This window comes from Pistacia vera, unplaced genomic scaffold (assembly GCF_008641045.1).
Source record: "Pistacia vera cultivar Batoury unplaced genomic scaffold, PisVer_v2 Contig566, whole genome shotgun sequence".
NCBI lineage: Eukaryota > Viridiplantae > Streptophyta > Magnoliopsida > Sapindales > Anacardiaceae > Pistacia > Pistacia vera.
The window spans coordinates 1,089,218-1,100,147 of NW_022196408.1; the positions used below are offsets into that span (position 1 = coordinate 1,089,218).

The 10,930-nt window shown below is 35.6% G+C and overlaps 2 protein-coding genes across 2 annotated transcripts; both read left to right on the forward strand.

The window, feature by feature from the left end:
* Positions 1 to 222: 222 nt before the first annotated feature.
* LOC116108529 lies at positions 223 to 5,313 on the forward strand. The gene is made up of 10 exons (XM_031394767.1): positions 223 to 346; positions 846 to 907; positions 1,828 to 1,957; positions 2,146 to 2,404; positions 2,655 to 2,759; positions 2,930 to 3,058; positions 3,612 to 3,661; positions 3,770 to 3,867; positions 4,066 to 4,350; positions 4,581 to 5,313. The coding sequence occupies exons 2-10, from the start codon at positions 860 to 862 to the stop codon at positions 5,079 to 5,081; spliced, it is 1,605 nt and encodes a 534-aa protein (XP_031250627.1). The 5' UTR covers positions 223 to 346; positions 846 to 859; the 3' UTR covers positions 5,082 to 5,313.
* A 3,495-nt stretch (positions 5,314 to 8,808) lies between these two features.
* LOC116108531 (ethylene-responsive transcription factor TINY-like) lies at positions 8,809 to 10,181 on the forward strand. Its single transcript, XM_031394768.1, has one exon. The coding sequence runs from the start codon at positions 8,984 to 8,986 to the stop codon at positions 9,767 to 9,769; it is 786 nt and encodes a 261-aa protein (XP_031250628.1). The 5' UTR covers positions 8,809 to 8,983; the 3' UTR covers positions 9,770 to 10,181.
* Positions 10,182 to 10,930: the final 749 nt, after the last annotated feature.

Below are 10,930 nucleotides of genomic sequence, written 5' to 3' on the forward strand. Positions count from 1 at the left end.
GATTTAGTGTAGATAGTGTATTCAAAAGCGATTGGGTAAAGATTATCTATTGCTCCATTCTTATTCCATGAGTCTCTCTTTATTCGGTTGTTACCATTCCCGAAAGAGAAAAAGAAAATTCTCTGTTTTTACTTTAACCTTAAAGCATTTTTTTTGTTGTCAATTTTGGGAAAAAATATTTGGCTTTTTGGGAAACTGGGTTGTGTAGATTATTTTATTTTATTCCCTATTCAGTTTTCCCTCTATAAATCTGTCTTACTTCTCATTCTGAAATCTGAAGAAATACTGCTCTGCTCGACTACTTATTTGTTTCTGGGTTTTGTAGATTTGAGTGTCTCTTTTGTTGGTGAGCCATTTATTTTTGTTTTCTTACATCTGCTTTTTGGTGTTATGCTCAAATTTGGATCCTCCGCCCGTTTATAATGGGTGTGATGTCTGGGTTTTTCGGCTGCGTGTGGAAATGGAAGTGGTTATGATTGAACATTTGGCCTTTCTTCTGCTGGTGATTTTTTGCTTTCAGGATAGTTATTGCTGATTTCAACATTGTTACAAGCTCATTGTCTTGATAGAACACAGAAGAATTTATTAAAAAAGAGCGTTTTTTTCAGTCCCTTGATGCTCACTTTTGCTACATCTATTTTTCTTATCACGTCTTTACTTAAAGATACAAGCTTTCCTCTTTGGCATTTTAAACTGGTTAATGTTCTTCTTTCAAACTTTCTACGAATTAGATTTCCTGCCACGGATGTGTGTTTTCTTGAGAGATCCCTGTTCTATCTTAGTAATAAATTAAGTTTGCGCGAGAGTCCTCTAAATCAGGTTGATAATATTTTCTATTATTTCAGGATTGGACGAACCAATGGGAGATTTACATGTTGATGGAGATATTTTTGAATCCCCTTCAACTGTGAGTGATTACTTCCCTATGATTGATTTATCAAAAAATCACCATAATGTTTGTTTCAACTATGCCTGGATTTTGCTGTCTAGAAGTTTTGTCTCAATGTTCTATCCCAGAGTCTCTACCGATTATATATTTCCTTCTCTATGATTCAATTCTTATAAGACAATCGATGATTTTCATATGAGCAGGTTTCAAAACACTCCCTGTAGTGGAGGTTAGATTGTGGATTCATCTACGCTTTGTTTGAGAAAAGGAAATAAAAGGTTTTCTCATAAGAACCTCTCCCAACTCAGCCAACAACAACAGGAACAGCAAGCCATAAAACAATAGAAATCCGGAAAAGCAAGATAACCAACACTTCTACTGATATTCCAGTACAAAATACACAGCAAATAGAAACTAGCAAAGCTACCCAACACAAGAAAATCAAACAAAGAACTCAAACAAGAGAATCTAAGACAGTACTGGACGTCGAGGGCCAGCTCCTCCCTAAATGCTAGACTTCGAGGGCTAGCTCCTCTCAATTTTCCCTTCTATTATCTTTTTTTCTCACATCTGCTCTCTTCTCCCTTTTTTATTCTCCAGCTCTCTCTCTATAACAGAATCCCTCACTTACCCATTCCTCTATTGCCATCTGTCGCTGTCTAAACCCAAGGAAACTTCCTGCCAACTTCCCTTCAATCCACTACCTTATTGCCTTGTTCTCCTGCCATATACCAGCACTATTGAGGTCTCATCATTTTCCAATAATCTGGAACTTAATGAAGTAGCTCGTGTATGTGGATGATTCATCTTGTGAAATACTATTCAACTGATTTTTTTATTTTACCTTGGTGACCCGATGTTATTATAATCCAAGTCATAGTCATTCTAGTTTGGTTTGAAAGCTCGGTTTCCCTGTGTAACATAGATTCTCTTATCAGGCCTGCTATGACGTTGTGAAGAACACAAGTCTTTTCTATTATCTTGGGTTCTGCTCGTCGGTGGATGATCTTTTTTCCCATCTCTTGACGTTCACTGCTTATATAAGTCGTCGATTCATTCATTTCATTGGTGAGTTTTTCACTTTGGTTTCATGTATCTGGGCTGTTGTGTTTTGAGTCTCTGTTGTAACATCATCATTACCTTTAACATGTATGATGTTATATCTGTCTAACCAACTGTTTTGGTTTGGTGATGTTCCTTCGTTACTCATATCATAAATTGTAAAGGATGTGTTTCATTGCTATGTTGTACTACAGAGGATCTTGCACTCCGAGATATCTATAGATACTCAGAAGATTTGGTTGTCATTTCATCTGGACAACATCCAAGAGCTTCAAGACAAAGCATTTGTAAATCTGCTCTGGAAGAATGTTCTTCGTCATCTAATTCTTACATTGCTGATACAGTGCGTGGAAGAAGAGCCTTGGACCTCAAGAAAGGATTGTTTGTAAATAAAAGATTCGAAGTTATAGAAACCAATTACAGATATCAGGGCATCCCTTTCATTTTTCACTGGTAAACAGTTCGTTTTCTTCCATTAATTCACCAAAAGTTTGAATATGAATTATTTGTGACATGTGCATGTGCATGTTTGTGTATATTCTTTGTTTTTGCAAGTGTTGAATATGATGTGTGATGCATGATCTGGTGGTTAAATAAGGGAATTGCATGTCTTCTACCTTGAGTTATTTCCTCACTCATGCCTCTATCTTTGAAATTTTTCATTCTCTGTTGCGGGTCATGCAATTGTTTCTTCTGCTTGTAGGTTGATGCTTCCATTGTTTGGTTTACAACTTGCCTGGAGATTGACACTGGGTTGCTGGAGATGTTCTTTCTATTACGTCAAATGTGCTCAAGTTCAAGTTCGTAGGTAAAAGTAGTTTTAACTTTCCCTGAATGGTGACTTGCAATTCTCTTCTCACATTTGAAGTGTTAAACCTGTTTTTATGCAGTGAAAATCATAATTACATGGCTTTTACATAACTCTATTGCTTGATATTCGTTCTCACATAGTATGAATAATCACTTTGCCATCTTTAGCATTATTTCTCGGGTGCGTACTACTTTGCGTGGTTCTTCTGATGATATTGGATGGTTGCAAAACACTCCGGGACTACCTCCTGTGGAAGATGGAACAGCGAGATTTTTGGAACTCCTCGACTCCATAAGGTATGAACTAATTTAACTTTGATTTTATTTTCCTTAATTGAGCAGGATTTTTTTTTAATTGTTTTGTTAATACCATCTTAAAAAAATTCATAATGTTAAGAGAAATCTCGAATTTCTCTCTGAAAAATTTTGTCCCAAATTTGCAATACTAGGCATGGGTACCACTGAAAATTATTTCTTCATGCATCTGACTAGGAAACTTGTAAGGGAGAGTTACAAATTTGCAATACTATGCATGTATGTGGTTCCTTTACATGTATTTATGGTTTGTTTTTCCCCTTTGGGAAACAAAAAATATTTATATTAAGAGAAACTCAATATTTAAACTTTTCTGAGAAGCTTGTATCTTAGCTATTAAAAAATAAAATCAAATACTTAAAATCTTCTAAAAGATGTCTATATTGTTTAAAATCCAAAAGTTTTTGCTAACAACTTTATTTATAAAAGCTATACTATAAATGCTCAACTAGGAAGCGTTGTATCAAACAGAGTCTAAACTTAAATCACATTTTTCTGAAGATCTGATCGCTTGTGCGTCATGTTGTGCTTTTAGGAATGGAGAGCACACACTACCAAACTCATTTGTTTATCTACTAATTCCAGGTATGATAATGTTTCTATAACCCGATTTTTGAGATTACTTTGATTTACCCATTTGACATTTGAGATTGTCTATACCCTGTATGATCTGAAATAGTTAATATTTGTCAGGCCTTTTTAGCAACCATGGTCCTTTATATTTTGTGGCCACTAAGCGATTCTTTTCAAAGAAAGGTCTAGCTTGCCATATTGCTAAAATCCACAGTGAGGTAATTAATCTGATAATTTCTAGAACTAGATTTAGCAGTGCAAAGTGAAACTTCCATTTGCTTGATAGTAACAGTTTGCAGTTTGCCCATGTGATTAATTCTTTCCTGTTTATTTTTAATTTTATGCTTAATTACCTTTTTTGGTTTCTTGTCACCTTCAAGTATAATGATACGTTTTCTAGCTTTTCATGTATAAAGGCATCAGTTGAGCACAATGCTTGGGAACTGAAGCAATACATCGAGGAACTTTACTGGGGATCTGGCAAGCGTGTGATGCTGCTTGGGCACAGTAAGGGTGGGGTTGATGCTGCTGCTGCTTTGTCAATTTACTGGTCTGACCTCAGAAATAAAGTTGCAGGACTGGCACTTGTACAGAGCCCGTATGGTGGCACCCCTGTAGCTTCCGATATACTGCGTGAAGGCCAAATTGCCGATAAAGAAACCCGGAGGATCATGGAGCTTATAATATGCACGATAATTAAGGTTGTCCACTTTCTTGACTAAAACTTACTGCCTTGAAGATTCTGTGCCAGTGTGCATGGTGTGTTGTGTGTGGATTCATCCTGTATGTTGTAATTATGTCATCTTATATACATCTTGTAAACCATAGTTTGTGCACTTGAAAAACATTTCAAGTTGTCTCAAGCCGGATTTTCTTATGATGTGTAACTTTCCTGAATGTGATAATCATTTTGTGGATAATATTCTTGTAGGGAGATATACGAGCTTTAGAAGATCTCACATATGAAAAACGGAAGGAGTTCATCATGAATCACAAACTCCCAGACGAAATCCCTCTGATCTCCTTCCACTCGGAAGCAAGCATAGGTCCTGGTGTCCTTGCCACGATGACCCACATAGCTCATGCAGAACTTCCATGGCTTCCCCTGCCAAACTTTGGGTCTGAGGAATCAGATAATTTAGTGCAAGCAGGACGGCAGGTGCCTGTTGTAATTCCTATTTCTGCCGCCATGGCTATGTGTGCACTCCATCTGCAGCTGAGATATGGGGAGCAGAGTGATGGATTAGTAACGTGCCGTGATGCAGAAGTTCCAGGTTCTGTGGTAGTGAGACCAAACCGAAAGCTCGACCATGCTCTGATGGTTTACTCTTCATGGAACAAGAATCCTAGTGAGCCTGATGCCTGTGAAATGTGTGAGGCACTTCTGACTATGCTGGTGGAGCTTGGAAAGATGAAGCAAGGACAAATTTAGTTTGGATTCTTATATGCTTTGCTTCTCTAATTTTATATCTTTTAAACCTTTAAATCCATTTAATTGCAGAAATGATGCTAAACTAAATGCTTGCTCAATATTCCTTTCAACTTATATATAAATATAATTGATCCCCACAGGACATCATATGCAGTTTCCTGAACGGCTGCACTGCATGGGCTTTAAAGGCTTGTCTTTTAATAGTGTTAATGGCCTTAACTTTCAATATAAAACCCATTTTCCAGCTTTTAATAACATATGTGAAGTTTATTGGTGGTGTCAAGCATGTTTTGCACTCTGCTTATTTTGACTTGTTGGATATAATAGAGTAGAAAATTGTAAATTAGTTTTTAGAGTAGAAGTTATATTTGGTGATGTGGATGTGGGTCCGTTTGCACATTAATTTGGGTGTCCTAGCCTCCTAGGTGGTTTGATGGTAAAAAAGTAAAATGAGGTTTTTTGATTTTATAAATTCGAGTCTTCTAGGTATTAAAAAAAAAAAAAATTTGGGTGTCCTGAAAAAACAATAGAATATGTAATGTGGGACGTGGAGTTATATTACTTTATGGAGCCCAATAAAATATTTCCAATTCCAGTCCGTTAAAATAAATAAAAGTAGACCGTATGTGTCATCAGCCCATTAACTGTTAAAATAGCCAAAACTACCAAAAATAAAAGCCATCAAACTCAAAATCACCATTTGAAACAGTTTGAAGCTTAGAAAAGGAATATAACAATTATAGCCAACTACTAATATGTTTCTGAACACAGTCACAGTGGTCCTTGTTTCGTTTATAAATAAATTTTATATAAAGTGACAGATTCTGGTTTAGGTGATATCTATAAACAGCTTAGTTATTATCATTAAGTTTACGGGAATTCTAGGTCTACGATGTTAATTTCAAATTAGAAGGATTCTGTGTTTGTTTTATGTACGTCATAATCAATTTCAAATATTCCTAATTACTGGATATAGTATAGAAAAATGATATCCTTATAAAGACTTATACAAAGAGGGTTATAAAGTGACATCATTAAGAAGAAAAAACAAAGAAAAAACGGAAAAAGAGAAAGAGAGAGAGAGAACAATTATGAAAATCAAGGGTGAAGATTGTTTTTGTATGTCCCATTTGTATGTGTCTTTGTAAAACTAGCATTGCTCTATAATATAAAGGCTTCAATAAATGCGATGAGATGAGTTTTAAATAGGGATGGGCACAGGCCGGGGCAGGGTGGGGTGGGGCGGGGGCCGGGGCGAGGACCCTTGTCTCTGACCCTGGCCCGAAAGCCCTAAGGGATTCTTTGATCCCAACTTGTACCCATTCGAGGAATTCGGGGAATCCCCGAATAAAGCCCATTCCCTGTTTGGGGGTTTTGTGTCCTTATTACCATTTTCTCCAAATTATAATATACCATCAAAAAAGAAATTAAATCTATAATAATTTATTGATTTATTATAATCAATCAAAACACCAAATAATATATTACACATATATTATGTATTAACATATGATTACAGATAATAGCATATATATATATATATTTAATCTAGTTTTATTTATTACTTATTTGTATATGGTTTTATAAAATACTTACACAATTATAATTTGTTATTGTATAATATATGATTGACTTTTAATTATTAAAATTAATATAGGTATATATAATATATATAATTGACTTTTTGATATATATATATCGGCCGGGGATTTCGGGGTGGGCCGGGGTAAGACCTATCCCGACCCCATCACCCCAACTCATCCCCAAATTTTGGGATTAATTTTGGGCCCGTTCCCGACCCAAATCCCGAATAATTCGAGAAAACTCTGCCATGTTCGGGCGATCGAGTCCCTACGGGACCGGGTTTTATACCCATCCCTAGTTTTAAAATTAAATATGTCAATCCCCATAACAAAGAACTAAGAAATAACATATAGAAATCAGATCCATCCCATTAATTTTTTCCCCCAGTACGTACCCATGATTCAAATTAATAATTAGGGTGTTGATGGACCCAGATTGCTGCATACAATATTTTAAGTTTTAACAATCTTTTTATAAGAGAAAGGGGGTTTTATAATTATTATTCTTGCTTGAATGGGTATAATTCTTTTTGACAGTTAAATGAGAATGTAGATTTTAAATTAAGGTGGTTGTTGTAATTCATTAAGGAATGTCCAATAATGGTTGAGTTCTTAATTTTGAGAGATGATAACTCTTTGGTTAAGTGAACCAAGACCAAACCTACTACTCTTTCAATTATGTAGTGCCCATTCACAGGGGAGGGGAGGACCGGCGGTGACCCCAACTATTATTTATAGGGAGAACGACATTTTTGCACGCAAGGTTTGATGAAATGACACTTTTCCACCCATCAAGTTTCAAAATATTACTTTCCCATCCTTCGTCAGGTTCTGTTAGTGTTTTCTGTTAATATTTGACTGAAAATGCGAAAATACCCTTAAATAGTTTATTTCTTAATTAGTTTATTATAAATTAAAATTTAATTAAGTCAAAGTCTTTACTCGATTATTTATTAGTTCAAGTGTAAAGATATTTTTATTTATTTATTTAATTAAGAATATTGATTTTCTATTTTAATTAGGAAAAATGAAAAATATTATAAATTTAGTAGATTATTGAATTATAGTGATGAGATATTGATGACATTATAAATAAATAAATAAATATTAAAATTATTTAACTTTAAATAATTTCATAGCATTACTCCTAACTTTTTAGGTAAGGCTAACTACTTTTTCTTTTTTAACTTTTTATCTAATTAAAAATAATAAAAAATAAAATCAAAATTTTAAGGATACTTTTGCCTTTTCAGTAAAATATTAACGAAAAATATAATATAACCTAAAGAAGGGAGGAGGGAAAGTGTCATTTTGTCAAACCTTAGGTGGGAAAATGTGGTTCTCCCTCATTTATATATTCTTTCAAAAAATATATATAAATAATGTTATCCGGTGATTGGACATATGATCGAAATCGTATTTGGGTGTATTTGTAGATGGGTCCAAATGAATCAAGGCGTTACCCCATCTCAAGTATGGCGTATCCCATTTTTAACAGCAGTTCTAACAACCTTTTTTATATTTAAATTACAAACACAAATATTTTTGGTTAAACTATACTCTAGTTTGAATGTGATCTTATTAGAACATTTGTTATATCAATCAAACTTTGTTAATATTATATTTTGGTTAAACTAAACTCTAATTTGAATGTGATCTTAATGGAACATTTATTTATATTAAATTATAGTTAATTAAAATATACATTCGCCATTAAAAGAGACAAAATTGAAAAAAATAATGGCAAGTGGCAAGGAATGCAGTAGAGTAAATAAGTGAATTCAGTTAGGGTTGGTGAGAGGAAGCAGAGAAGAGTACTGTTATGTAAAAGATGGAAGCAGTAGCCGAGAAGATATGGTTGAAATAAATAGAAACTATATTTAACAATAAGCGAAGTGAAAGCCCCTAAGGCTATTCTACTGTAGTTGATGAACTTGAGCAAGACGGCTGTGCCAGCTCTGTCCTCCACTCTCTTATCCTAGGGCTACTGCTTCAGTTAATGTTAATTACACTGTATTTCTACTCATAAAATACGAAACCGGGTGTTAAACGAGTTAAAAACGACAGGTCGGCAGTGTTCTTTGCTTTGAATTAAACAACCACGTTTCGTTTTTTCCTCTCATTCTCTCTAATAAAAACCCTCCCTCCCTCTTTCATTGCTTCTTATTCTCTGCAAAAAAACTCACTCCCTTCTTCTCTCAGTCTCATACTCCTCTACTGTTGTATGCTCTGCTTATATTTCTTTTAACTCATTACATTTTACTTACTTCACTTCCCAATCCACAATATTATCAACTCATTCGGACTTCTCTTTACAAAATGACTGACTGGCCAAACTTGGAGCACGACTCGTGCATCACTAACTCTTCTTCTTCTTCATCTTCATCATCATCGTCCTCCTCGTCTTCTGGATTCTCTCAACCAAACCCACATACTAAGAAACCCGACCCGATATCAGGCCCGAAAACTACTACCAAACAGAACAAACGACCGAGGGACACTAATAGTAAGCATCCAGTGTTCAGAGGGGTCCGAATGCGGACATGGGGCAAATGGGTATCCGAGATCCGAGAACCCAGAAAGAAGAACCGGATCTGGCTTGGTACTTTCTCCACTCCTGAAATGGCGGCACGTGCGCATGACGTGGCAGCATTGAGCATCAAAGGCACCTCCGCCATTCTCAACTTCCCCGAACTTGCCGGGTCCCTGCCCCGACCCGCCTCCAACTCTCCCCGCGACGTCCAAGCCGCTGCCGCCAAGGCAGCTTCAATGGAAGTGTTCAATACTCAGCAACAACAGTCGTCAATGTCACCGTCAACAACAACAACGTCAACGTCAACGTCAACGTCATCATCGTCAGTACTGGAAGCAAGTGACGTGTCCACCCCGGAAGAGCTGAGTGAGATAGTGGAGTTACCGAGTCTAGGAACGAGTTACGAGTCGAGTGAATGTGGGAACGAGTTGGTTTTTGTTGACTCGTGGTACGATTACCATTATTATTACGAAGAAGGTTATTGTGGAGGAGAGTATTTTAATGATCAGATGTTATCAATGCAAGATAGTGTGATTACAACTGGGTTTGAAGCTTTATTGTGGGAACATTAAATATTAATGTGCAGATTTCGGTGTGTTCACTTTACCTCACTGTTAATTTTGGATCAGGAGTTTTCTTTTTTCCTTTTTTTTTTTTTTTTTTTTGGTGTTTGGTTTCCGTTTGATGTAAGCCCTTTTACAATCTTTTTTTTTTCTTAAAAGATTTCAAAGGGCAAAAGGTTATCTTTTCTTAAGTTACTAGTTACTGGGTCTGCAGTTGCGGATTAGTGTGGTTTCTTTGGTTAGTGTATACGTAACAGCTATTAATTGAAATAAGATAAATGCAATATGCGACTGTCTTCTTCCACTTTGGCGTTACTTGATTCCCCTTGAAGATCAATGTTCAATAGTCAAATTCTGAATGCGTTAAAGACATTGGATTACCAGAATATATAAGAGCCTGGAGATGAGATGATAGTGTTGTTATACAGGGGTGAGATATTAATTGAGGTTAGATTTTAGGTGGAAGTTTATTGTTTGGGTATTTGGGTATTTATTTCCTGTCAAATGAAAGTGTAATACAGTAGTTGTTGCTTTTCAACTACTGTATGAAATACGCATGCAATAGCCCTCCCCTCGTGTCCTACATGCGTATTTGTTTATGTATATTTTCTACATTTTATATAATTACTACCAATCTTCCAAGGGTTGTTGGGTTTTCTTCCATTTCTCTGACTTCCCATCTCAAACTTGAGTTGGCAAAGGATCGAGATTCAGACCACCAAAATAATATCCATTTATACGCAGCTCAACTACCTTAATTTTTGGCATTTTCATCGCCCTAAATTATTTGATCCATCTTGAACCAAACCCAAAAAAAAAAAAGGTAAGCAGAAATTCATAAACCCCACTTATTTGATCGTCCCATGTATCACCCACAGCCACAAAAATCGGTAGTTTGCTACCCTACTTGCTCAAAATCAACCATACAAAGTTTGAAGCTTTTGTGCTTTAATAACTTGGAAGTCGTAAAACTCCAAAATTAGTGACAAAAATAGAGGGTTTGGTGGAGTTTGATTACAAATATTAACTTTACACAGAAACCTAAAATCATATTTCATTATTCATGCCTTGGCTTCTACATCTTTCTGGAGAATTTAATAATAATATACGAACAAAAAATTCAAGTCAAAGGCTTGATAACACGCATCTCATAGCTGTAAGATGTGGAAG

Excerpts from the sequence above, each read along its gene's own strand:
- LOC116108529 (XM_031394767.1), top strand. The coding sequence starts at position 860 with ATGGGAGATTTACATGTTGATGGAGATATTTTTGAATCCCCTTCAACT. Across the intron at positions 3,662-3,769 it reads TGTTTATCTACTAATTCCAG|GCCTTTTTAGCAACCATGGT; the intron begins GTATGATAATGT and ends AATATTTGTCAG. Across the intron at positions 3,868-4,065 it reads TTGCTAAAATCCACAGTGAG|GCATCAGTTGAGCACAATGC; the intron begins GTAATTAATCTG and ends TCATGTATAAAG.
- LOC116108531 (XM_031394768.1), top strand. The coding sequence starts at position 8,984 with ATGACTGACTGGCCAAACTTGGAGCACGACTCGTGCATCACTAACTCT.